Genomic DNA, 27,708 nt, shown 5'->3' on the forward strand with positions numbered 1-27,708 from the left:
ATGTACCAGAGTTTAGCCATGGCAGCTAACCCCGGCCCTCCGGCGTACGAGGGGGCAGGTGGCTTCATGCACAGCGCGGCCGCAGCTTCCCCCGTCTATGTGCCCACCACGAGGGTCACCTCCATGCTCCCCAGCCTGCCATACCTCCAGAGCAGCGGCTCTTCCCAGCAAGGCAGCCCCGTCTCCAGCCACTCCATCTGGACTCAACCCGGAGCCGAAAGCGCCGCTTACAACCCCGGATCTTCTCACCCTCCCGTGTCACCTCGGTTCTCCTTCTCCACCAGCACCCCCATCCCTGCCACCTCTTCCCGGGAAGCCGCGGCGGCTTACAGCAGCTCCTTGAACCTTTCTGCTAACGGGAGGGAGCAGTACAGCAGGGGTTTCGGCAGCTCCTATTCCAGCCCTTACCCGGCTTACATGAGCCCCGAAATGGCCACGACTTGGACTTCTTCACCCTTCGACAGCCCCATGCTGCACAACCTGCAGAGCCGAGGGACGCCCGCAGCCGCCCGGCACGCCAACATAGGTGAGCGCAGCCAGGGTCGGGATGGGAGAGGGAGGGTTTCACACACACACCCCCCCCCGGCCCCCCCAATTTTTGTGCACGCGCCCCTCTTTGGGTCGGGCGAGGAGGCGCGAAGGGCAGGAGGGAGAAATTTGGCATATTCGGGACGTCGCTGCCGGAGCCGCCTCTCTGGCTGCAAAACATGGGGGTCCCCGCGGTGCTGTCGTTGCCCCCCTGCACATGTACTTTCTCTGCAACACCACCGTTTCAAAATACCCTCAAGGACCACAACTTCAAAAAAAAAAAAAAATATATAATTTAGAGTAGGCCTGGAGCGGCAAGAAACGGTGTGCCGAGCTCCCGCGCAAGGGCCTGCTGGCTCCACAAATAGCTCCGCGGGGATTTAGGGGCTGCGATGGGGACGGCCGCGGTGTGCGGGACCACGATGCTCCGTGGGCGTGCAGGCAGCCCCTTCCCCGGCTTGCTTTAGGTGTAAAATGGGGAAAATCGTTTGGAAAATGGGGAAATCAAAGTTTGGCCCGTGAATCCCAGATCTTCCCTTTGGGCTGTTCTATGTTATGTCTTTTTTTTTAATTTTTGGAAAGGTTGGTTAGGCTAGAAAAAGCGAAAGTGAAGGGAAATTTGGCGCCGAGCGGGGAGAGATGATGGAGAAGGAGAAACAGGAATGCATCCACATTTATTATCACGCTTTTTGGGGGACTCCCAGGCACATCTGAACAACCCAGCCCCATATTTCAGTGCCTCCTTGTCCCAAAAAAACTCAGCCCTGATCTCTTGTGCCGATCCCGGTCTCGGAGCCTTTCATTTCATTAAGCGCCCCTGGGTCCTACGACCAGAAATTGGCCCGAATGGTTTAAAATATTGCTTTTATATTTTGTATGGCAGAAGAGGGAGAAAGGGGGAGGGAAACGCGGGGCACATCTCTTCATCGCCGTTTCATAAACCCTTTTTTCCTCCCCACCTTCTCTCCATGAAGGTATTTCTGTCGGCTTCGGGGTCGGGCTTAACAAAGAAGACGACTCAAATTTGTCTGCCGATACATTTTAAGATTGCGTCCTTTAACCTGAATTTTGGAGGGTAGTTTGTCCATCGTGTCTAGCAAGATTTGCTTATCTTTAGCATTCTTTGAAGACGTTAAAGAAAGGCAAGTTGGGCGTTGGTGAAGGCTTGGCCTTGCCAATGCCTTTTGCTTTTCTTTGGGCGTTATGAAATTGCTTAAAATGGGGAACAGATTATCTTTAAGGATAAAGTTTTGGCCAACCAGGCAAGGTTTTTGGGAAGCCCTGAGAAGGTAGAAAGTATGGGAAAAAAGCAGCGTGAATCAAGTAATCAAATAATAATTGAATATTATCCACAAGGACATACGCGCATTCCTATTTGACTACTGCGCCATCTCTTCCTTGGGAAAAAAAATATCACCTTTTTGCAGTGGTCTCAAAAGGGCTCTTAGTAATAAAAATAACTTAAAACCAAAATAATGCAAATGAAGAATTGCAGTTGTGGAATTACTCGGCAGCTTTTAAGGTGCCAGAGATTGAGCGTAGTGATTTTGGGGTTCCAAGCCCTGCGTTAAGCAGCGGTTTGCGTTGCAGGTCTCGCAGCCTGCATTTTGGTGGCAAAAAGTGTTTTTTCCCTGGGCTCTTAAATAGCACCGGGAAGACGGGATGCGTTGAGCCAGTCCAGAAAACGTTAGCGGTCGCTAACGAAGGAGGAAGGAGACGGGACCCCTTTCCATCGCCAGGTCCTGATTCGGGTGCTGGATTCACGGTATCGCCCCCGGCATCGCCGAGGGCAGCGCGGCAGAAACCGGGGGATTTATTAGCATGGGTCTAATTATGTCTCTGCCTTGAATGTGGAAAAAGCACTTGGGTTTTAAATAAGAAGTGCTTGGGTTTTGGTTAAAAAAAAAAAAAAGAAATTGCCTGAAAGCTGGCGAGTTTTAAATTCAGGATTAAAATGGGGTTTTCTGGAAGGCAGCTCCCCCGGCAAGTGGTTTAAGGTCCAGACCTGCCCCTTTCCCTCTTCTCCCCGAGTCGGGACGCGGCCGCTGCCAGGCTGCTGCCAGCCGGGTCCCTTCTCGACGCCGGGGCGATGCTGTGCACAGGCTGTGGGTATCGAGGGGGTTGTATGAAGCATGTAAAGGCTGGCTGGTGGTTTCTGAGCGGGGAGAAGCCGGGGGGGGGGAGTTTATGAGCAAGGGTGAAAAGCCCTGATGGGCTGAAAAACCGAAGGCACTGAAAGATTTCGTGGGAGGGAAACACCGTCGTGGATTGCACCCATCACAGACCCACTTTAATAACACATCTGAGCCTGGCTCAGCATCTGAGCAGTCCCTGGCATGGTGGAGCCCAGACTTCTCCCTTTGCCTTTCCTTAGGACTAAAGATATTTTTATTCTCTGCACAATGAGGAATCTCAGGGTGGAAGGAAAATCCTTCACGCAAGGGTATCTTAAATCAAGCGATTTTTGCAGCGCTCTCATTTCCCTCCAGTGATTTTGCTTCCTGGAGAACCGTCACCTTTGGATAGCGCTAATTGCAGAGTCCCCCGGGATAATTAGAATATTAATTATTATAATTTTTTAATAATGACGTCTGTGCAGGTGTAGCTGGATATGCGGACATAGATACGCAGTCTGTGCAATTGGGCATGGCATTTTTCCCCCGCTGTAAAGCAATGCACTGGGGAAAGAAGTTTAGTGAAAACGTATTCAAATAAAATGATTCTAAAAGAAATAAAGATCTTCTTGTTTTTCCCTGATAAGAGGAATTTTGGCCTGGATTAAAACGTGCCAATGCAGCTCTGTAGTATAAAGTGCTGGGAAGGATGGGTGCATAAATCACATGGGCCTATTTCAAAAACTTTCCCCAGTGTGAGTTCAAAAAGGCCAAATTTGGGCTTTTCAGGGTAAGTTTGGCAAATGATTTCATTACCCTGAAGGGCAGGATCAGACCCTGCGGCCGGCCGAGGCCGTGAACTTGCTCCAGGCATTGCCTGGGATGGGGTTAGAGTGAATTCCCGACTTAATGAGGCATGAAAAGGATCCGCTGCAAAGTCCCTTTTCAGGAGACTTCCCTGCCAGAGCCAAAAACCGCTTGAAAACTGTCCCAAAACTAGCAGCTTGCCCCTTCCCCCTTCCCCAGGCAGAGGGGAGCGGGGATCGAGGGCGGCACGGGAGCCCGACCGCATCCAGCCCGCTGCCGCTTGCTGCCTCCTGGACGCTTCCAGGCTCGGGATGGAGGGCCAGATCCCGGTTTGCCATCCTCGCCCCCTGTAATTTTGCCTTTTCGCAAAAAAGCGGCGGGGGTTTTTCTTTTGCTGTGGCATCGAGGAGGTTGATGTGGTTGGGAGTAAATCGGGGCGAGGGGCTGTGGGCATTTCTGGTGGGTGTTTTGACTAAGTGGAAATCAGGGTTCCTCAAACAGGCACTGTTTGAACACAGCAGCAGCATCTGGGAAGATCAAAGCCTGGAGCAGACGCTGGGTTGGAAAATGTCTTCTCTGCTGCTGGTGGGGGAGAGATTGTGAACCAGATCTTAAGCTTTCCCATAGGGATGCTAAGAGATTTGCCCTGTAGCATCCCCGGGGCCAGCATTTCCAGTGAGTCATCGGCATTTGCTGCAATCCTCTGCCCAACAAGCAGCCCCTGACCTTCCCCGCGCACCTAAGGACAAGGTGGCTGCTCCCCGTGGGGCAGCGGGCGATGGGGGGAGCCCAGCATCTCTGCTGTCCCTGCCCTCGGAGGGATGGGACCGTAGGATGGAGGGATGGGGCCACAGGACGTGTCTGCATTTTGCACGGGACCCTGCATCCCCCGTTTTGCAAGAGGTTGCATTTCTCACCTCGGCTCCGCCGGCGGGGAACGTTGGCCCAGGGCTTTGTTCCCCCCCGCGGGTTTCAAGCCGCCTTCTGCTCTCCCGCCTAATTTAATTGTCACCACTCAGTCTGGGATTTGGGATGAAACCCATAGAATTAGGGGACACGAGATCGAGCTCAAACACACAACTGTTTTTTACTCCCCAAGTCTCCAGACGGTATATTTTAAATTATAAATAAAGCAACAATAATAATAAAAAATATCACCGTCACGGGCACTGTCGCACCCTTAGCAATAATACAGTTCCTTCACTGAAAACTGCACCTTTATTACCGAATACAAATGCATATGTTGCATAGAACAGCCATGGTGTAGTATATAATACCTGATAAATGCTTGTGAATTTTTGTAAAGCAGTAAAACTTAAGGCAGTGGATAGTGGCCCTGAATCTAAGACTTTATTAAGCCAGGATTAATTATTTTTCTCCTCCAGACATGCACTCACGTGCGTGTCTTTGTCCCTGTAACAATAACAGCGATTTTTTTTTTCTCTTTTTTTTGAGAGACAGCCTATATTTTGCTCTTTCTGTATTTATTTCCATCAGTTTGGGGGCGAAATCCTTGGAAACAGATGAGGGTTTATCTGGTGTTTCCCAAAGGACAGTGGATCCCATCCTGCTGCCTCCGTGCCCTTCCGATGATGGAGAAACCTTGGCTCGGCAGGCAGAGGGGGGGCTCCCCAAAGCTGGTTATCCCAAACGCAGCTGGGTATTTTGAATGGGCAAACCATCTTGCTCCCGATAGCTGGAAAATTAAGGATGCCTCGGAAAAAGAACCACCGACGAAGCACCAACCGGCAAATAAAATCCCACATTGGGTGAGAAAGCAGCAGCGCAGCAAGATGAGCGAGTTTTTGTGCCTGAAGGTCAGCAGCCTGTTGCTGCTGGGGAGGGGGTGTGTGCAGGGGCTGTTAAAATAAAGGTGGAAAAACGCAATTTTAAGGAAAACGCAATTAAGAAAACCCCTTGATAGTGTAGCCCCAAAACCTGCAGAGACCTTGTTTCTCACTGGCACAGGGCTCCAGGCTGAAATTTTTGCTCCTCGAGCCCCGCAGAGCTTTGCACGCGTAGGAAAAAGGGGGTGCAAATATAACGTATCTCCTTTGGGAGGTTTTGTTCCCACATTCCCTGCCCCGCACGCCAACCTGGTGTGTCCTTCCCTCCCTACAATTTCCCTACTGAAAAGGAGGTGGAGAAATGGGATATTTGGGGATCTCCCCTTGCTCGGCGATCCTCCCGGGGGGCACAAGGCAGAGGAACGTGGGGGGATGCAGCTGAACATCTCGGGTCCTTCGAGGCTTTTGCAACCCCCTTATAAAAAGACTTAACGAAGCGTCTGCCTCCCATTTGGGGCTCACCACCGCCTGCGAAACCAGGCGGGGATCTGTGTCGAGAGCTCAGCTCGTGGGTTTAAAGCGGCCGGTTTTGCTCACGCTGGGAGGGCAGAGGCAGAAATGCAGATTTTTTTTGCCGGGGACGGCCGCGCCGGCCCCGTGTTACGGGGACGTGTGATCCCCGAATAACGCAATTATGCTGCCAAAACCCCTCAGTCGTACTGGCGAGGTTGGGTTGTTGCGGGTACGGCTGGCTTTGGGGGCGGCGGATGTGTGTAATTATGCCTGGAGGATTGCAGGAGATTGGAAATGGCAAATATTCACCTTGTCGATGGATCCCGAATTCACGCTGCTGTCTGGCAGGAAGGTGTAAATACGCCTTTAGTGGGCGAGTGTGAAATGCTGCTTAAATAACCAAGGAAATATGTGAGAATGTGCTCTTACCTTCAAAATTAACCCGAATTATAAAAGCAAATTTCATTATAAGGTTGGACTGAGGGGTTTTTTTGTTTTGTTTTGGGGGGGGGGGGCGAAAAAAACCTTGTGGGTCCCCTTTGTGGGGCAAAAACCTTGCAGCTGGGTATGATAACGTCCAGCATTACGGCAAAATATTAAAATCTCTCTGGCCTTTACAAGTCTTCCCCACGCCACCGGTCACGGTGACCGGTCCGAGCTGTAAATACATCTGTAATGACAAATTAAACCCAATTATCTGCCATGCCTGAGCAGTGAGGTCTTTATACACGGGTGCTTACACGTGCGTGACAGCGCTTGAAAATAATTCGATCATCATTGCCTTCGCAGCGGCTGGTACAAGTGGTATTCAAGGCTCTTTCGAAAACCCCCATGTTTCTGCCGCGCCGAGCGATGCCGTTGTAAGGTCTCGTACGGCAGAAATGTTGTGGGGTTTGGTTTTTTTTCCCTTGCAGTTTTTCGGAAGGTCGCTTGCTGCAGGGTCCGCTTGAGTTTGCGGCATTCCCCGTGCTGTTGCACCCTTTTAAACACTCGGGGCACTCGGTGGCGATTTCTTTTTCAGTATGATAAGCTGGAGCTGGATTTTCTCATCCCGAAAAAGCACAGGCGGGCGGGCGCTGGGTCTGCTAGGGAAGAAGATCTGGGCAGAGATTTTCGAAGCTGGACATAGATCTGACCCCGCCATCAGCGCTGAAACGTTTCAGCTTGTGAGTTTTGGCAAGGTCTGGATTTTAAAGCCAAGTTTGGGGCAGTGTCAACTGGAAGCGAACGTAATTTTTTTCTTTTCCAATAAGTGCCCGGTGATTTTTTTTTTTCTCTCAGTTATTTGCTGGTACAGAGTTTTTTTGCTTTATTAGGTGGACACCTAAATGTAGGATGCACCTTTCACCTTGGGGGGGGGGAAGTTGGGTCCTTCCCACGTCTTTCTGCTGTTTTCTCTGTCTTTCTGAGGCCAATCGTGCTGTTTCGCCCAGGCAAGGCTTGCAGGATCGGGCCCTCCCCATAAACCAGATCCAGTATGGGCTGTGGGAAAAAAAAAAAAACAACAAACCCAAACAAAAAAAAAAAAAACACCTTGCCTGTGCAGAGCTGAAACCATCCCTGTTTTAAAGCAAAGGGAGGTTTGCCAGGAGCCGGTGCAGGATCAGGCCCATGCAAGAAGCTTCCATAGGGAAGAAACGCAGCCCCCTGCAAACTATCTGGAGACCTACAGGTTTTCTTGGGGAGGTGAAGCCCATCGCACAGGAAAGCTCCCCAAAAGCCAGTGGGACCTTCCTTTTTCCTTTCTGGAAAGTGGCCACTTGATTTATATGTTGCAGCGTGAAGGGATTTGTGCTTTTTTTTCTTTTAATTATTTTTAGTGACCCGTAAAGCTGATGAGCCCCTTATCGGAGCCAGCTGGGCTGGAACAGCTCACGCCAGCCTTGGGAGAGACTCGCAAATTCATTTTGTTTGTGAAAGAGGAAAAAAAATAATTCATGGAAAGTCAAGGAAAAGTAAGTTTTCCACCAGAGGTGGGGTGAGGGCAGCTGGATGAGCGATGCAGCGGGGCTGATCTCCCGTCTCCACCAGGGACTGGTACTGGACGCTTCTGAATCTGGGATAACAAAATCGCTGCCTGGAAATGTTTCCTCCTAATCCCTGGTAATTAGGTCGGTGTCTGCCGGGGGAGCATTTCAGGAGAGGTCCCGCGGTGGGACGCCGCTGCCTGCTCTTGTTCTTCTTCCCAAAGCTCAGCCGTTTTCCTCCGGTCGATGCTTCCAGCTGCAGTGCGGTGCATTTACGGGGTGCCGGGGTAGGGCTGGATGCCTGTTGCCGTCAGGCTCCCCTAAAAGGTTAAAACCCGAGCCCAGCAGAAGAGGTTGGGGGCAGAGATGGAGCCGGGGGGGGGGGGGGGGAAGGAGACCGTGCCGCTCCCTCAGAGCAAGATTTTGCCAATTCTTGCTTTTTTTTTTCCCCACAGCTCCTGCTTGCACGGTGCTCTCGGGCTGTGTCTATAATATTTAAGCAAGTTCCAGGTTGTCCTCCGGCCTCGAGGGCCGGGGGAGTGGGCTGTCTCCTTTGGCTCTGCAGCCGTCTCCGAACAGTTTGGGAGACACCTCCCTCTTGTCTGCTCCTCCGCTGCCTGCCTCCGGCTGTTGCCAGCCGTTGTGCCTCCGTGCGCCTCGGTTCCCCTTCAAGCTCCAGCTTCCGGAGTCATGTTATCATACGTCAGGCTCTGGTTTTGCAGGAAGGGATGGAGCAGCTTTTCTGGACAAGAGAAAAGCTGGGAAACCCTGATTCCTTCACACTGAAACTCTAGAAGAGACAAAAAAATAACCTAGCATTTATTATTTAAACTCCTATGAGTTTCCAGGCCAGGCTCTTGGGTTTGCAAGCTGGGGAGCCATCATTACTTAATATTCAGGGCTTGCAGCGCTGGAGCTGTAAAAAAATCAGGGAGGCGGTGAGCCCCAGACATCAGGACTCCTCCGAATGACATGTTTGGCCCCAGATGTCTGAGATTATTTTGGGAAGGCAGTGCTGGCCCCAGGGGCTGGCTGCTCGGGGGACTGGCTGCTGGGAAGGACGCTGAGTTGGGACATGCCTTGGTGACGTGGAGCACGAGAGAGGCAGCTGGCTTGGGGGATTTCTCCTCCTCACGCTCCCCCGGGCTGGGAGGATGCCCCGGATCCTGGGTACGACCGAGGCTTTTCTCCAGGGGCTTCCCACGTTCGGTCCTTCATTGCTTCAATGGGGCAGATCATCGACACTTTGATTCACCCTCTGGATGTGAAGATCTGGCCTCGAGGGTTTTCCCAGATCCCAGCACAAGCCGGGCCACAAGCAGGAGGGTGAAATCCCCCTTGTACCCCCATCCCTTCGCCCCCAGCTGGGGAAGGGTCTCACTCCGGCAGGGCTACCTGCCTGCCCCACTGCCCGCCCCACTGCCTGCCCTCCCCAACCATTTCTATTCCTAAACCAACATCCCAGTCAGCCTGTCACCTCCCTTCACGCAAAATCAATAACAACGGGTGAGCAGGTTAATTATAATCACAGAATAAACGCCGCGGTCTCAAAGTTCACTCAACTTCAGCAGCGTTTCAAAACGAGCAGGCGACGCCAAGAAACTTTCATTGATTCCTCCGGGGCAGGTGTGGGAGTTTGAACCTGTCCCCAGGCTGATCTTGATTCAAGACCTACTCAGTTTTCTTCCTTATCTCGACTTTCGCCTATCTTATAATGCCTGTTATTTTAGATAAAAGGTCCAATCAATTGAGTTAGAAAAACTGCAAGTTATATGTTGCCCTGATAAGTTCTGTACCTGCCGTTCTATTGGCCTGGGCTGCAGTTTCTGTGCGAACTGACCTTTGCAGATGCTTTATCGGTGGCCGGGAGAATCGCTCCATCCTCCCGCCCTGCTCGGGGGCTGAGTTGACTTAACGTTCAGAATAACTAATAAAAGAGGAAAAGAGAAGGGCCAGGGGTTAGACAAACTGACTGTCCCCTATAACGTGATGAACCGTAGTAAACACCTTTTTGTTTGTCCCTGGCTGGCGTCCCGTAGGGAGGCCAGGATCTGGCCTAGCTTATTTTGGTGTAACTCCTCTGAGTGGCATTTATCAGTGTAAAACCTCCAAATTGGAGCCACGGCCTGTGTCCAAATTAGTGAGCTAAAGAAAACTGGGGTGGGGGGTTGGATATGCACATGATCGTCCATATTGGTTAGTGTCGTCGTGCTCAGAGAAGGCTTAGACACGTGGAGCGGTATATACCCTACGTATTTCATACATTCCTACACGTAGAATCATAGAATCGCTTAGGTTGGAAAAGACCTTTAAGATCATCGAGCCCAACCGTAAACCTAGCACTGCCACGTCCACCGCTAAACCATGTCCCTAAGCGCCACATCTACATGTATACATGGTGTATATATGTTTTATATATATAAAGTGTGTGGGTTTTTTTATATACGTGTGTGTGTGTTATATTTGTGTACGTATATATAAATATATATACACACACATGGTTCTATACAGCTATGTTCTACATAGCCATAGAATAATAATTCTAATAGCAAAAGTGAAGAGAGTTGATTAGGGATGACTCCTAGCTTGCTAAAATGGCATTCTTAAGGACATGGTATATGTGTATATATACAAATATATACATTTTTACATATGCACATATATACATACACATGTATAATACACACACACTTATGATAACAATAATATAATTAATTGTATTCCTACAAGCAGGATTTTGCCCATTTGACTTGGATAAATGTCTTTCCTTCTCATCTGCACCAGTCTGGGAAAAAAAAACCAAACACCTTTGAGTTTCTGGAGTTGCAGGATTGCAGAAATGCCGGTCGGAAGATCTCTAGTCCAGCCTCCTGCTTGAAGCAGGACAACCACAAGCGGTGGCTGCGGTCAGCTGTGGCTTTATCTGGATGAGGCTTGGAAATGCCCAGGGATGGAAATTCCCCCATTTCCTAATGAAAACGCTTTTCCTAATGCCCAGCCTGTGGTTTGTGCTGCGTCCCCTTGTGCCTTCTCCCACCATTGGGAAGAGTTTGGCTCTGTTGTCTGCATACATCTGGCTAGCTGATGTCCTTGTAATGATCCCAAACAGCACCAATTTCCTGGGCCCAGAGCTGGCCCTGGCTTTGGTCCACCTGGGTGCTGGTAGTCACTTCTACAGACAGACAGATGGTCACCATCAGACAGACAGATGCTGCACTAGGACGTACGACCACAAACCATTGGGTTCCCGTGGTTTAAGGAGTTTCAGCTCATCAGCTGCTCTGTAGGAGCCCAAGCGGGCCAAGAGCACATGAAGGCTATGTCATGCTTGATGATGAACTAGTGCCAGATGCCAGCCATGGGAACCCAACAGACCAGGCTCTTCAATCGTTAGCATGGCCCCTGGCATGGTCCAAGCACAGACCATCTCAGCCTGACCCAGGAATCTCCTGATGCAGGTCCTGGGAAGCAGTTTGGATGTGACCACTGTAGATTAGGGTCCGAGAGCATCTGAACATGGCCAGACTCTGCTAGCTGGGCTTAGGGTCAGGGTTCACCAGTTACCCCGTAACTGGCCCCAGTTCACCAGTTACCCAGTAGCCATAAGGCCAGTTCCCATGGCTCAGCCATGGAGCAGCAGCTTGGCATGCCTCCAGAGCACACCTGCTCGTGGTCCCCTGTGGGTACCTCAGCCACGGCTGCGCACGTCGGAGGTGATCCATTGCCTGTGCCCAACTCAGAAACAGCTGCCCAGGTGGGATCATGGCATTGCAAATCCCAAGCTTTCCTGCTCCTTTACATTTTTTTCCCCACCACGGACTAGATGATCTTCAAAGGTCCCTTCCAACCCAAACCATTCTGTGATTCTGCGACCCTTCCCTTGCAGTCATCAAAGAAGAGCCTCTGCTAGGGCACGTCCATTTTGAGATGGGACGTATTTCAAGGAGGATAACGCTGTAACTGTTTTTCCTTTGTCAAAAGAAAGAAAGACCATTTCCAGGTGCCTCCTGCCAAGCAGACCCCAGGCTGTGGATGGCCCCATCCCGGCCATTCCCTGGGCTCTCCATGCTAATCTAAGATTTGTTAAAAAATATTTGGACAGTCGATAAGCAGAGGAATCTCCTGTTTATCAGAAGAGCCTCAGATATTTACAAGTGTAAGAATTGCAAGTAGGAGTAAGAAAGGGGAGGTCACCTTGGTGTGTGGGATCCCAGGCGTGCATCCCAGCAAAAGAAAGCAGACCTTGGAGTTCAGTCATGCACAGCTTGACAGTCAGCAGAAGTTGCTGTAGGACACCAAGTTGCTATCAAAGGGGTGGTCAGCAAGTGCTCCTACCAAAAGGGGTGTTTGCATGCCTCTCTCCTGTATAGCAGACTGTGTACCTTTTGGATGTGGGACACAGTACTTCAGCGTGTGGGTCGACAGTCTCTCCACCCAGTTCTGGTACAACCATTGGGCTTGATGGTTTGGGGTCTGGTAGTTCTGGTGTGCTGGAGAGCTGTCAATGCTTTTCCAAGCAACCAGGTTGGCCAGTCCCCCAGGACCATCTCCTGTCCCTTCCCAAAACAGGCAGTTTGTTTGAATCTGCTTTAGAGGAATCCAGCCCGTTTCCACGCACCCTTCTTCCATCCACTGCTTGTCCCCACATCTATGACTGCGGCCTTTGAAAGTTGTCCTGTTGCCCCCCTCCAGTGAGGCAGGGAAGAGCCTTTGCTCCTTCTCACGAGGGAAGAACAGTGTCGCAAGGAGATGAAAAGCCTCGCTCAAGGGAAGCCTATTGCAGAGCCAAGACTGAACTCAAATCCAGGCCCAGGATTTGACCAACCTTCCCGTCGTGTCCTTCTTGCACATGATCTCAGCTGGTCCCTTGGCTGCTTCTACCTCCACTGTCCTTCAAACTGGGGAAAACATATCCATGAAGGAAAGGAGTATTCTTGGCTGTTGGCAATGGTGTGTGCCATAGACCTTGGCTTGCCGCAGGCAGAGGAGGGAGCTTTGCAGGGGAGGGACACAATGTTCCCTTTGCCTTGACGTGAAACATTTGGCCTGGGAAGGGTTGCACAGGAACATTCTCGCTGTGGTGTTTCCCGAAGCAAGGAAAAAACAGATTTCTTCGCCTTTTTGAAAGCAGCGTGTGGCTCAGCCAGACTGTAGGTTGAGTGCTTCCGAAGCAATAAGTAGGGTCTTTTGGTTTGCAGGGGGAAAGCTGTTTGGTCTAGGCAGCGAGTAACCAAGAATTTTTGCCACCGTAGACGTCTCAGATAAACCCCAAAACATTCTGGGACAGCAACGGGCCATTTCTGTGAAGCTGCGCAATGACGCATTTTGCTTGAAACTGTGTTTCTGGCTAAGCGTAGGGAATTTACCTGCTTCTCCATTTCCAGCAGATCAGCCATCACACAGGTGATGTCTTCTGGTAATCCAGATCAGAGGAGAATAGGGAGCCACATTCCCACCAGCGACCAACCCAGTGATGGGCACTACTCGAACAGCCACTGTCCCGCTCTCCCCATGTCTAGGTCCCATTAGTCTGTAAAATAGTGGGGCCCTGGATGAAGTTCCCCAAAATTCTGTCAGAGGGGAAACAGGCAGAGAAGAGGGAGGGGGAGAAAAGCCAATGGGCAGAACCTGTTTTTTTACAGAAACATCCTCGGATCCGTTAGCTGAAGGGTAAGATAATGCACATGGGCTTTCTGATCCCAGTCTGTGTGTCAAGCTGATGATGTCCCCGTCGAAAAAGGAAAGGCTTACTGACAGCTTTCTTTTGGCTACAGATCTCTCCTTGGTTTTTGCTGCTGTCTTCCTTTCCAGTTCAGCCCTGCTCTGCCACGGTACCGGACCGACTGGCACTTTTAACTGCTGTGGTCTGACCAGAAACCTTTTGGTGGGTTTTTCCCCTTGAAACTTCAGCTTCTGGAGTTATGCAATTCATGGGAGCATCTCAACCCATTCAAAAGAAATAGAAGATGTGACTTTCAGCTCCACTAGCTGCAGCAAAACACTTATTAAAAGGATCCCTGAAGGCTTGAACCTTTGTGGAAGGATTTTTTTTGTCACTTTTTAATGGAAACAATCTTGGGATTTGGGACAAACCATCCTGAGCAGCTGGGAATGGCAAATCCCGTGTCCCCCTGCTGTGCTGTCGTGGCTGTCCCTTGAAGCAGAAGGTGAGGGTGTCTTGGGTGGGATCCCAGGGTGTCCATGTGTCCGAGGGGCCAATGTCCTTTGCCTCAGCTGCAAGTGCCCCTGAGAGTCCATTTGGGATTCGTGTATACACAGGAATGTGGCTCTCACCTCTTATCATAACAAATCGTTTTAGGAAACTGCTTCTCTGTGGGGAAAACTGCTCTCAGGGTCTGTTTAGAGCCTGTAAGTGCCTGGCTGTGTTTGAAGGACAGCTTCTCCTTTGCTGAGTTGCTTCACTGGGTTGAGAAGACACTTTTGCAGGGGGAAATGTTGATATTAAATATCTCTCCAGCTGTAAACAAAACTCCAGTGCTATATTAATGGAAGTCTCCTTCCATTCCTCTTCACCCAGAGGGGGTGCAGGCAGGAGAGGACTGGAGGGCAGAAGAGGGTAGACAACCTTGTCGTTGTTTCTCATGCAGCAACAACAGGGTCTGACCCAAACCAGTGGAGGGAGGGCTCTTTGTCCCCTTCTAGAGGCTGGTTTGGGAACAAAACCTTATAAACTGGTTGTTGACTCTGAACTGAAGGATTTAGAGTCTCTCTATCGGAGGTGCTTTTACTGTTATTATTCTTTTGGGTCCCGATCCATCAGGTTTACACGTTCAAGATGATCTCTCCAAGGTTAACAGATTTAGGGTTGCTAAAGAAAAGCCCAAACAAACCCAGAAGGTCTGGACCTAGGAATGGGCATGCTGTCAGGCTGGCAGAGTTGGGGTTTGCAGAGACGGTGGAAAGACCCAGAGAAGGCAGTTCAAGCCACTCTTCAGACTCAAGCCCTGGGCAACCTCCCTCTGATCTCCAGCTGACTTGGTTGCGAGAGGGTATCTGATTCTCCTGGTTGGGAAGACAAAAGTACTCAGACTTTGGGTGGGCCATGTCCTTGGTCAGAGATACTGTCATGTCCTAGACATGCTGGGAAAAGTGCCTGTAGGTGTGGGCTGGCTGGCGGTGCTCAGATCTGCTTTCTTGTTGAGCCCTGCATTGTCCGCACCAGTTGATCTCTGTGGACCTGGCGGTCAGTGTGAAGGACCACTCCCAATGACTAAGAGCCATGAAGGGCAATATCCAAGAATGCTTTTTCCCTACCAGACCCCAGTGCCCCACTTAGGAGTTGTTCCTGGCTCCCTGGGGACCGAATGTCCCATTGTGGAAAGTATTTCTGACATTAGCATGCTCAAGGCCTCACCCAAGATTAGGAGACTGTTGTGCAACACACAAGTGACATTTCCTGCCCTGGGGACCTTGCAGTCCTCATAAACTATAGGTGTGAGGGGAAAAAGATCTCCTTTTACACAGCAAGCCGATGCCCAGGACAGGGACAAGACCCAATCCCTCCTCTCCACCGGCTGGGTCATTCAGCGAGATTTCATGATCTGCCTGCGTGACCGATCCCAAGGCTGATACTATCCAAGATAAGGGCTGGGCAAAGGCCCTTGGGGGAGCTGTATGTTCAAAGAGGAAGATGAGGCCATGCAGCACACACGAGGCCACTCCAGCCATGGGCTGGTGTCCTCCTCAGCCTAACCAGCAGACGCGATCCTTTCCTCAACCCTGTCCCAGTGCCGGCCATACCTGGCTTTGGGAGAGGGAGTAAATCTTTCCAGCAGAAAGGCTATTACAGAGGTCACGGGACGGACCCATAAATCTCCATTATCAGGCAGCGGCTCCTGTGCCACGAAACGGAAATTATTACCCTGAGTGCGACTGGGGGAGCCTTTCCTTCCCCCCGCATTGTTCAGGGCCCTCCGGGAGCCGCTCGGGCAATTTGCTGCCTGAATAAACGTTTCCTTTCCCGGCTGCTAAGTACAAGGAATAAGTGTCAGGGGAGCTCATAATGCCAGGATTTAGAGCTCCAGCCCTGAGACAGAAGCCAAGAAAACACTTTGCTGTTTTTTCCCGGGGAACCTCCTTAATCCCCATTATTAATAACAATGGCAAATTAAACAATTAGTGCGCTTGAAGCCCAGTGACCTCCATGCCCAATATAGCTCAACCTGCCAGTGGATCGCAGTTCCTGTGGGCTCTGAGCCCTGGGAACGTTTGGGTTTCCTAGGTCTGGATACCCACCCACGCCAAACTGCACGGGCTGCAGCTCTTCAGGTGATACTCTCATTATTTTGTAGACCCTCAGGTTTTTAAGAGCAGCCGGGATGTCTCAGCTGTGCGGCCAGAAGGTCAGCTCAGAAAGCTCCCCTCGGCAACTTCATCCCTGAGTTTAGTGACGCTGTAAAATTACAGCACCTCTTTTAGAAAGAAATCCAGTCCTTTGCCTTCCACTTCTCCATTGGGGCCCAAATGTCCTTTGTTCACTAAAGGGCATGCACTAGGCCTGCATCATCTTCTCCGAGCCAGTATCCAGTAGCGTCCGAGACACATCCTTTGCCATCATCAAGCATACTTCGAAGCAGGATATTTCTCCTCCAGGTGAGATCTCTTGAGGTCAAGGAGCTCCCTCTGCTCTGACGGGGCTCCAGGAATGGTTTTAATGAGGTTGCACTCTGCAGATGTCATCTTCTGACTCAGCACTGGGTGGTGCACGCAAGGGACACACCCATCTGATATCGCCCCATAAGGGCTGCGATTAGGGAGAGCCACCCATTGCGTGGAGCCTCAATGTGCCCTGGGAACAAAGTCTGTTCCTTTCCCCGTCTCGAGCACCAGTGAGTCCTGTTTATTAACGTTCACAAGGATCACCTTTGTCTGCAGCTGAGAGGGGAAAATCACACAAATGTTATTACTACGGAAGCAGAAGAGGACTTTTGGAAACTTAAACCAGTGAAAGTCCCTCAAGAGAGAAGCTCCAGTCCAAATCCCATGGAAACTGAAAAAAAAAAACCCCAAAACCCAAACCACCAAACAAGTGGTGAAGAATATAGCTCAAACAAATACAGATGAAAAAGGAGAGCGGGTCTCAAGACTGCTTTGCGCCGGTCTTTTGGATGTCTGGTTACAAACCAACAGTGAAAATAATGTGGACAGTGGAGCTGGGTGTCACACAAACTCTTAGGAAATAACGTTCAATATTCATTAGCAATTTTGATTATTGTCAGAAAATAAGAGACTTACACTTTGCCTGGTTTAAACTCCACATCCTCTGTTTTTTTCTAAAAACAGAAGTATACCCGTACTTATACTTGACATTTCTTCTTATCATACCCATTTTGAGGGACCTTCCTGTTCAAGAGCTAGTCCAACTCTTTACATTTCTGAGGGACCATTAGGAATTTCCTCCTTTTTCTTTGATAAAAAACTTTCAGATTTTGGTTTTCTGGAGGAAAAATCTCCAGGAAAGATGATATTTTGTATTTAGTCACAGACACAACTCAAATCAGTCAAGAGTTTTAACTTATCTTCAGACTACTTCTGCTCTGCTAATTCTCCCTGGATGATGTTAATGACTTTGTACTGAATTATTTTCAAAGAAGGAGGGATTTTCTCACAAGACAAAAATTACTGTGAAAATAATTTGGCTTTTTCTTTGGAAAATGATAATCAAAAACCTCAACAACTTCTAAGATGAAAAAAATAGTGAAATGCTTTCCTTTCTTGAGATTTTACGAGGAAATTAGTTCTTTCCTGACCAGCTGTTCCAATCCCCTCTCTTTTCAAAGGAAGTTTATTTGATCTAGATTTTGGCTGCGACTCAATGGTGATTTTAAAGGGGAAAGTGAGGCATTATGGTTACAGTATCACTGAATCCACGTGTACAAAAATCACCTGGAGGGATTCCCATCTTTCCTAAACCACCAGAATTGGTCAAAGGTAATGAGATTTTCCTAAGCTGCTGAGAAGATACTGGATTCCTTTTTTTCTGGCTCCAGAGCCCCTTGGGTACACTCATTTACTGTTTTCTAGTATTTCCCCATGGGCACACGGTGTAATCTCTTGCCATTTTTAGCCTGGTTTTCTAGGGAGGATTAGGCTCACGTGAATCTTTTTCTCTGTGTCTCTGTTTACTGGCGCCACTTTAGTAATTTTTTAATCCTTTGGCTGTTTCATGGTTATGTAGTTTCCTACAGGTTTTCCAAAAATAGTCTGGAGAAGAGAGAAAATAAGGCTGATGTTTGAACATAACCCTTATTAGATCTCAGAGAATCCACATGGGATTGAGACACAGATCGGCAAGAAGCCAAATTTTGTTGGTTTGCTGTTTGGGGAACTATTATATTCCAGCAGAAAGCTGAGATACTCATATAACAAGCAGGTGGACAAGCACAAAATACAGCAAGATGCACAATAACGTTTTAAGAGTTAACGTTATGCTGGTCTGTAATGGCTGAAGGTCCTGATGCAAAGCTCTTGCCGTCCTCCAAACGTCTCCTGTGCACTGCAGTTTGTCGGGAATTTTTTCAGCAGCCTGGTTTATTCCCAGCCTATGCTAAGTAATGGAGCCGTTTGCTGTCATTTGTCATTTTCTTCTTCTCCCCAATTATTTTACCATCTAGCGTTCCCTTTTTGGTGCCCGCAACAGAACGTGTCCACGTGCAGGAAGGAATGGTTTTGTAACAGAACAAAATACATCCCCAAGCTGAACTCAATAGCTGATACTCTCCAGGTGGGATCACCATGAGGAACGCACGTTTTCAAGGGCCATGCCAGCCAGATGCAGCTATATTTACATCTCAGCAAGGCCTATAGCTGATGCTTATATTTTATTAGGTGAAGTTCTTGCCTTCTCAAGGGCATTGTATCCAAGGGTGAGCTGACCTGTGTCTTTCCAAATGATGATGCAGTCGAGGTGTGTTGTGTTGACCTCTGCACTGCCTTGCAGATGATACGGACCTGCCATAGCCAGAGGGATTGGACTGGCCCAGCCCAGGGCAGTTGTCCTCACCCTCAGATCACAGCTGCAGCCGGGCCCCGGTGGTGGGTGAACCAGGAACGTGATGGGTGAATGCACCAAGCCCTGGAGAGTGACGTCAAGCACGATGGAGATTTGCATCAAAAGCTGAGTCTCTGACATCTGTGAATGCCCAGTGATGTCTGTCAGCTGACAGCCTGAGCTGGGGTTGCACATGTTGTTGTAGTCCTTGCAGTTCAGGAGATGCTTCTCACGCAGAGAACAGGGCGAAGGCACGTGAACGTCTCTCCCCCTTGGCGCTCTGCAGCCATTCCCCTCTGCAGAGGGGCTGGGTGGGAGCTGGCATGGGCTGAGTGAGGAGCAGTCCTGCGGGGGAACAGGGCGCACAGGCACGGCTTTCCCTGCCCACACTTGCTTCAGCCCCGTTGAGAGGTGCTCGGGCAGCTGTCTGATCTCTGGGCGGTTCTGCTTCGTGGGTCCAGGCTTGTGTTTGTCCGCGGTCGCAGGCAATTTGTCTTGATTGTAAACACGGCTGTTCGCCTGCCCCAATCTGTTTGCCCTGGCTAGGTCCAATCTTGAAAATTGGATAACGTCAGAGCAGAAGGGAAGGTTTCTATTTCTGTCTCCTTGTATCTGTGTCCCAGCACATCCCTGCTGCCACAGAAGTCCTGCAGCCAACACTGTATGGCAGGGAAAGGGGTTCCTCTTCCCAATAATCCCAGGGGCTTCCTTGAGAAAGGAAGAGCTGTTTCTTGCACCCTGTAAAATCAGAATGTTTGTGATTTCTTGAAATGTCACTTCTGGGCTCAAATATTGAGAACCAGACCAGAAATTAAATGTACGGCCGCCTAATTAACCAAGTCTTTTCCCTTCTCTCCCATCATGGCAGCAGAATTTTTTGATGATTATTCAGAGGGGCGAGAATGTGTCAACTGTGGGGCCATGTCCACCCCACTCTGGAGGAGAGATGGCACGGGGCACTACCTCTGCAACGCCTGCGGGCTCTACCACAAGATGAATGGCATCAACCGGCCCTTGTTCAAACCTCAGAGGAGGCTGGTAAGTCGAGATCACACAACGCATGGGGGGCAAGGCTGTCTGTGAGGGTGAGGCAAAAAGACCTCAGCTATGTGGAGATGCCAGGGGTGTTTCAACTCCTTGGGTCCCCATCTGCCCAACCTAGGTGGTTTTGGTCCAGATTTCCAAAATAAGCCAGATTGTCTTGTGCTTGGTACACTCCAAGACCTTGTACTGTCCAGACCAGTTCTGCAGACACCCAGGCCAGGCAGTGGAAGGGGCTGTAGGACACAGGGGCAGTACTGTGGTGCCGGTTTAGCAAAAGCCGGTCTTTGCTTTAGTATCCCTGTAGGCATATTAGGATGAATGGAAACCCTTTCCAGCTCCACCACACCACCAGTCCATCTTCTCTTACCCTCAGAGTCCTTATTCTCCCATTGCTTCATGGTGACTGGTCACCTTTTCTGGACACCCTCATCCCGGCTCTGTTGGGTGAGCTGAAGCAGAGCTTGTGGGGCAGGTCAGGGCATCCCAAAGCCTGTGGGGTCAGGGCATCCCAACGCCTGTGGAGTCAGGATGGGGTATGCATGAGGAACCTGGGGATGGGAACATCTCGGTGTTGATATCCTGCCTGTCCCTGCCCATTTTGGTGAGGGGTTTTGGGAAGGTCTCTGTAGTCTGGGCCCCATGGACACGGGGCCACTGTGACCCCAGGCAGCAAAAAGCCAGCAAGCCATCCCTCAGGGCCGCATTTCCCCACTCCTTGTCTTCCATGAAGCTCCATCCTCAACCTGCCCTGCCCTTCGCATCGCCCAGACCTGCCTGTGCTCAAACCCAGCCGCGTCCCCTGCAAGTGTCAAAAATGACACTGGCAGCTTGAGCGCTGCTACCAGCCACAGCCACCCAGCGCCCTCTTGTGAAAACCCCTTCTTAGACATCGCGCTGACTGAGCCAGGCAGTTTCTGCACCCTGGCACCCAGGCCCTTGCCCTGTTTCATTTACTGGTCTACATGTTATCCTTGAGCACATCTGTGTAGTCAGGAATGTCCCGTTGGGTACCAGGCTTGGTCCTTCGGAGCAAGCAACAATGCATGCTTTTAACTCTGCACGGCCTTGGGGTAAGGCTTGGAAAACCCCATGAGAAATATAAATGCATGAGCTGTGCAGACCTGTACGTGCGTTCCTGCCACTTGGCTGGGCAGATGGCAATCTGGAAGTCTTACAAAAATGGCCAAATTCCTGCTTTTTCTTCTGGAAGAGAATTTCCATGAAGAAAAGGAGGATATGTCTAGGGATGCAATGTAGGCATGTGGTTAAAGTAATGACAATTGGTCTACCTGAATAAATATATTCAGTATAAGTGATGGGGTTTAATCTGTCACTGTGTAACCCCATTTTTCAGAAACAGAGGTATACCAGAGAGCCCTGCAAGGGGAGATCTTTGCCTCTGCTGCAAGCTCTCTTTTAAGCTCTCGGTCCACTTACAAAGGCCGATGATTGAAGCTAATGCATGTTGAGGTTACAACTAAAGCGTAAGTGTTTGGTTTCTCTGCACCAAAGGGGTTTCCAGCTTTCAAAGTCTTAAGAAGTACTTGAATTTCATTTTTTATTGTCCTGCTGCCGTAGATTAACTGATCCGGTTTTGTAATGAGGAAGAAGACACAGGGAGACAGCTGTGGCAAAGATCACAGAGGAAATCCCTGGTAGCTGCCAGGTCCTCATCTCCCAGGCTTTCACCCCATTACAGAGCTGCCAGCTCTGCTGTTTGGGTCTGCAGAGCTGGGTAGATGTCCAAGACCACCAGATTTCCTCCCTATAGGCTCCTCATCAGGCACAGCGAGAACAGGCATCTTCACACAGCTCTAGCACTTCTGCTCAGTCCCCAGTTTATCAGCAAGCAAAGAGGGAATTTGACGCCAGCCCATCCAGACTTTATCCTCAGCCTCTTAAGACCTGAGCTTTGAAGGATGCTGGGAAGAGTCAGGCGGGCGTGGAGGATGTGGCTTTTTCTTCCTCCACGTCCCACTCTGCTTCCAAGCTCAAAACTGGTATTTTATGTGGTTTCAAGCCCATTGTCTTCCTCCTGTGGCCTTTTGAGCCTGGCCAAACCAGTTGACCCAGAAAGGGAACTTCAAAAGGCCTGTTCCCTGTACTGCTTCATTAGTGGGGTTTCCTATTAATTATCCCTCTTTATCTTTAGGAAGACGATGCTGCTGGAAGCACTGTTTTTCTTATCTCCCCCTCAAGCCACACGAGCAACATCACGCAAAGCCAGCAAGGAGTATGTAACATTCATGGCAATGATAATGTCTTCTTGGGATATGCCATGATGCTTCGAAGGTGAAGGGCTTGGGAGCCTGAAAGGGCAGGACGGTCTGAGATCCAGACACCTTAGTCTAGGTGTGCGCACGTGCAGTGGGTCTCTAAGCTGCTACTAGACCCGCTGGAAATCTGGGGCTCTGTTCAGGTGATGTCTCTGGCACCATCTGAGATGCCTCAGGACAGCTGAGATGTCTGCGCAGCGCTGGCAGGCAGGAGGCAGTGGAAAGGCAGTGGAGCAGAAGCTGAAAGGCAAGAGGGGAAGAAAAAGGCAACTGTGTTATCCACTGCAGCAAGGTGAGAAGAGAAAAAGGCAGAGAAATAAGAGTGGCAGGAGGAGAGGAAAAGCCGAGGCGTGCTGGAGCCAGCTCGTTGGGATCTGAGATGCTGCCGGTGGCAGCAGTGGAGGGCTGATGTGTTTTCTTCCTCTGCGTTTTCTCGCAGTCGGCTTCCCGCCGCGTCGGCCTCTCTTGTGCCAACTGCCACACAACGACAACCACGCTCTGGCGCAGAAATGCCGAGGGAGAGCCCGTCTGTAACGCCTGCGGACTCTACATGAAGCTCCATGGGGTAACGCCTTCATTGATCTTTACTCTTTATGGGGAGGGTATTGATAGCACCAAGCTGGGGATTGGGTTCGTTGCACAACTCGCTGCTCTCCTGGAGCTGTTTTTCCTGCTGTCCCTCCGGGTTTTAGTCCCCCTCAACATTACAACATGTTTATACTGGCAAGGGGTGATGTGTGCAGGGCATTTCTCACGTACTGATTAGCTACCCTTTGCATCCAAGTCTTAAAACCCCAAAAAACGAGGCCCAGATTCTTCCCACCTAAATTCAGGCACTTTAGTGAAAAATCTGAGTCAGCAGCACAAAGAAGGGCTTTGCCCTTCCACACGGGGTGTCAGATCCCAGCTAAGACTTGGTTGTAGACTTGTCACAGGAGCGATCGATGACTTTTCTTGCACGGGTGTCCAGATAGTCTCTTCCTGTCAGTGGGGGCTTCATGTATGTATGTTATGTCTGATATACCTAGAAGAGTCCCGTTGGAGTCCAAGGCATAGCAGGACTTTAAGATGCAAATCTCCAGTCCTTCTCCCAGCAGTCAGTGGCAACAAGGCCACCCCCAAAGGCAGAGACAGAGGCCTTCAACATCCTGGCGATTGCTTGGTAGCAAACCCCCTTCTGCTTCTCATTGCTTCTCCTAGGGTTTTTTTTATACACATCCATGCTCTCAAGGATTTCCAGTGCTTCAGAGCGGATGGAAGAGCATTCATGAGAGACAGGTCAAAGCTGGAAGACAAGGTGGATGAGGGGAAGCCTTACCTAACCCAACAAATTATTCCTAGAAATCCCAGCGTGTTTCTGACCATGAGGGTGACTACCTCAGTGGGATCAGTTCCTAAGGGAGGTCTCCCCACACAGGCCTGGTACCTTTCCAGAAAGCAGCCATTAGCCAGAAAGAGTCTTCTGCTCTGAGTTAAACAGGAAAGTAAATCAGATGAGCTGTTGTTCCCCTCTGGCCTTAAAACACTCTATACCTATGGTGTGAAAACCCTATCTATTCCCATTTGGATGCACATCTTGTAGCTTTGACATATCTTTTCACACAGCAGTGCTGACCAGTGATTTTGGGCTCCATCTTGTTTTTGCTTTCAATTAAATCAGCTGGTTTTCATGGCACCTACGAGGTAGAGCTGGAATCATGTTCTCCTAGATGACCTTATGGACATACAGAAACCAATGTGCTTTTATATTTGGGTCTGCAGGTTCCAAGGCCTTTAGCCATGAGAAAAGAGGGCATTCAGACGAGGAAGCGCAAGCCGAAGAACCTTAACAAAACAAAGACGCCAGCAGGTAAGTGTTTAACGAGGGAGTTTATTGCATGTGTATACGTGCGTGCGCTTGTGTTTCTGAGCATCGTGTCCTGCAAGTCAGACACCCAACCACAAAATGGGCTGATTCTTCAAAAATGGGGGATGTCTGAATGCCTTTCAGCAGTAACAAAGTCCTTCCGACTCTTTATTTTTTATTTTTACCTACACTAGCTTTGTGTGGGTGGGTACAGCTCTGTACTGAAAGGTCTTTGGGAAGAGCCTGGTTTACTGTCCGCTTTCTCACAGGTCCGTCCAGCAGCGAGAGTCTTACCCCGACCACCAGCTCCACCAGCAGCAGCAGCAGCGCCACGACCACTGAGGAAATGCGCCCCATAAAAACAGAACCTGGGCTCTCATCTCATTACGGGCACCCCAGCCCAATTTCTCAGGTACAGAGGGGAGATGCTGGCAGTGGGACAAAGATGGGAACTAGGACGGTAGACATGGTGAGAAGACCATCCTCAAAACCTCTGTGGAAAAAGGCTGCCTCTTTTCAACCCAGGGGTCTAGGAGTTCACAGTAAGAGATCGATCCTCTGGGATGGGGCAAAACCCCACATTCTTGTCACCATGTCTACAGCACAATATAGCTTTTTAGTGATGTGCGGCAGTTCTGAATGGACAACAAGAAGTAGCAGCTTTGCTGAAAACATGAAATTCCTTCTAGCTGGGCAGCTGTATAGGTCCCATAGCAAGAAAATGCCCGCTCCCTTTGTATGATTTGATTTGATTTGATTTGTCTTGAGCAAGGAAAAACTTGGCAGTATTACCCTACTTCCTCTGCACTGGCTGGCTGTGTGTTGAGCGATATGAGAAACGCAGTGTGAGGAGAATAAACTCACACAGCCCAAATCTAACTGAGTCGAGGCCCTGCAAAGGTAAAGCAAGCCAGCATGATGGCAGAGAGCTGGAGGGTAAAGTGGTGTGCTCTGCACCGTATCCACCACTAGATGTCTTGGGACCAGCACTGCATCCACACAAGGTGCGTATCCTGCTGAGCAACACCCCGATCTGGAAGCTGACCTGCGCGAATGTCTGCAGGTTTAATAACTGTGCCTTGGTTAAGGATCCCCATAGCACAGCACGATTAAGAGGAAGAGGTATATGATAGTTGCTCTCCTTTTGGGTTCGTACAGGGAACGCCAGTGTTTAAACAAAATGAGCCCTGGAGAAAAAAACGTATGTGGTTGAGCGTTGTGCCAGACTGATCCTGCACCTGCAGCACTTTGCAGCACTGTTATGTGCCCTGCGATCCACAGGAGGCTATTTGTAAGCTAGGAGAGCCCAAGGCCAATGAAATCTCAAGCCTTGGGAGGTAAAATGATCTTTTAGAAGAGAACATTTAGACATTTAGAAGAGAACAAGATGGCCCGTATACAGTAATAGGAAAGAACAGGGTCTGGAACAAGAAGGAAAGAGCCTGTCCAAAGTATCACGCATCAGCTGCAACCTGCAGCTCTACAGCAAATCCGCAGACAGGTTATTTCAACAGCACCAGCCCCCATAAAGGGATTGATAGGGTCCTCTATGGTTTGAAGCTTTCTTCACAGGATTTTCCTTTTTCCATAGGCATTCTCAGTCTCTGCCATGTCTGGACATGGATCATCTATTCACCCTGCGATTTCGTCTCTGAAGCTTTCCCCGCAGGCTTACCAGTCAGCTATCAGCCAGTCTCCACAAACCAGCTCCAAACAGGACTCCTGGAACAGCCTGGTGTTAGCTGAAAACCATGGGGACATCATAACTGCATAACCTGGTCTTCCACCCATGGACTTCAGGCTGATCTGCTTGAGAGATGAAGAAGATGCCACGTAATCATCAAGTCAATGTTGTTTCCCACCTCCCCTGCTCTCCTGCATTCTATCCCCTTGTGAGATGTTCCAGCAAAGAGGTTAAGAGGACTTATCTGAGGTGTAGGAAAGCTCTTAAGAAACGAACAGAGAAGACACAAATCTCAAAGTAACTAATGGACGTGAAGCCTTTTCTCCCACTTTAAATGAGCCTCTCTATTTGATTGTAACCACATTCTATGAAATAATAGCCAGAAGCACAAAGATGGACACAGTTCTTTAGTTTTGTTTATTTAAAAACATCTGGCATTTAAGACTCAGACGATGGTGGAGCAGAGATACTTTTTTCCTTCTGTCACCATCCGTTCTTTTCCTGACCAGAAGAAAATGTCACCATCTTCTCATTACCCAAATTCAGTGATCTTCCACCAAATGGAGCCAGTTCCAGAACAGTTTGTTGAACAGACTTCACTAGACATGCTGTGGTGGCTTTAGTGGATTTGATATGATCTAGGGCAGAGAAAAAAAGAGACCCTTCCCCACACGCATCCTCAGCTCACACATCTAGAGCTCTGTCTTCATTTTCCTAGATGGTCTGAAAACCTAATGAATGTCTGTATTTAATAGTAACCCCTTTCCTATTTATCATTACAAAATCATGGGACTGCGTTTCCGAAAGGTTGTTGGCTGAGCCTGGAGAAGGTCTGTCCAAAGTCAAAGGGGGATTTTGGAAGGAGGAACCTTCTGGAAGCAGGTAGAGGAGACCCACATTGGTCATCAAATCCTGGAGGAAAATCCCTTATGGATAGCTACAAGCCAGGCTCGGAGATGATTCAAGAGCACAGCAAGTGAAAGATGCTCTTCTAATGCTGCTGTGCCGTTGCTTTTGAGACAGCTAATTTAATTATTTTGCATACTTTTCTGTTGGTTTTGATGTCATTGATGAAATCCGATTGTCATTTATTTTTGGCTGTACTGTGAGTGCCCACTGTCCCCCTAACAGCTGGCTCATGACCATTTCACACACCTAACCCTTTAGGATTTCACCTTTTGCAATGAGCAAAGGCTTCAGCCTCTAATGGAGGTAGGCAGGGGCCGTTTTCTTTACCAAGCACGTGCATAGACTTGCTTGCCTGCAAGAGAAGCGTAACTCCATTCATGCATGAGTATTAAACAAGACTCGTGTTTTTTCTTGCCCATAGGGCTCTCGGCAACCAGGGAATCCTAGCAAATGGAGTTGGAAGAGATGCTGAGAGCTCACTGACTCATTCCCTTTTCCCAAAGGGATCAATTCTACCTAACCTAGCCCTGACTGCTCTTTCTCTAGCATGTGCTTAACAAACTCCAGCATCGCCGATGCCACAGCTCCCCTGTGCAGTCTAAGTGCTTCACTAGATGCTTGCCATGACGTTTTCATCAACATGTCTGAGGAGGGACAGCTTTGCCTGTCCAGGCAGAGAATTTCTGGGAGACCTCATAGAATCATAGAATCATTGAGGTTGGAAAAGACCTCTAAGATCATCGAGTCCAACCGTCGACCCAACACCCCCATGCCCACTAAACCATGTCCCTAAGCGCCTCATCTACACGTCTTTTAAATACCTCCAGGGATGGGGACTCAACCACTTCCCTGGGCAGCCTGTTCCAATGTTTCACCACTCTTTCAGTAAAGACATTTTTCCTCACATCCAATCTAAACCTCCCCTGGCGCAACTTGACGCCATTTCCTCTCGTCCTATCGGTAGTTACTTGGGAGAAGAGACCAACACCCACCTCATCCTACAAGATTCTCTGCTCTTGTTTCTGTCCACTCCCAAACTCTGTTACTTTTCTTGCCTTCCCAGCTCCTCTCTTTCCCCCCTGCATTCAGAACTCGAGTACGGAGCCACCAAGTGAAAATCTAGAAGAGGGATTGTGCATCCCTCCCAAATGTGCCATCTTCTGTCTCCCACTGTCTAACATTCCCACAAAGAGTGTTTCCACCCAAACACCAAGATACATGG

The 27,708-nt window shown here is 49.5% G+C and overlaps 1 protein-coding gene across 2 annotated transcripts; it reads left to right on the plus strand.

Moving 5' to 3' along the window:
* Positions 1-27,405, plus strand: GATA4 (GATA binding protein 4). 2 transcript variants are annotated; one of them, XM_076332586.1, is made up of 7 exons: positions 1-526; positions 19,599-19,765; positions 21,924-22,004; positions 22,487-22,612; positions 23,809-23,896; positions 24,163-24,305; positions 25,485-27,405. In XM_076332586.1, the coding sequence occupies exons 1-7, from the start codon at positions 1-3 to the stop codon at positions 25,665-25,667; spliced, it is 1,314 nt and encodes a 437-aa protein (XP_076188701.1). In that variant the 3' UTR covers positions 25,668-27,405. The 2 variants fall into 2 exon arrangements, with proteins under 2 accessions (XP_076188701.1, XP_076188700.1); XM_076332585.1 differs by lacking the exon at positions 21,924-22,004.
* Positions 27,406-27,708: the final 303 nt, after the last annotated feature.

This window comes from Aptenodytes patagonicus, chromosome 3 (assembly GCF_965638725.1).
Source record: "Aptenodytes patagonicus chromosome 3, bAptPat1.pri.cur, whole genome shotgun sequence".
Classification (NCBI taxonomy): domain Eukaryota; kingdom Metazoa; phylum Chordata; class Aves; order Sphenisciformes; family Spheniscidae; genus Aptenodytes; species Aptenodytes patagonicus.

What these genes read in the sequence shown, in the direction of transcription:
- GATA4 (XM_076332586.1), top strand. Translation starts at nt 1, where the DNA reads ATGTACCAGAGTTTAGCCATGGCAGCTAACCCCGGCCCTCCGGCGTAC. An exon ending in CGCCCGGCACGCCAACATAG is followed by an intron (nt 527 to 19,598) that starts GTGAGCGCAGCC and finishes TCATGGCAGCAG; the next exon opens with AATTTTTTGATGATTATTCA. An exon ending in TCTACATGAAGCTCCATGGG is followed by an intron (nt 22,613 to 23,808) that starts GTAACGCCTTCA and finishes TTGGGTCTGCAG; the next exon opens with GTTCCAAGGCCTTTAGCCAT.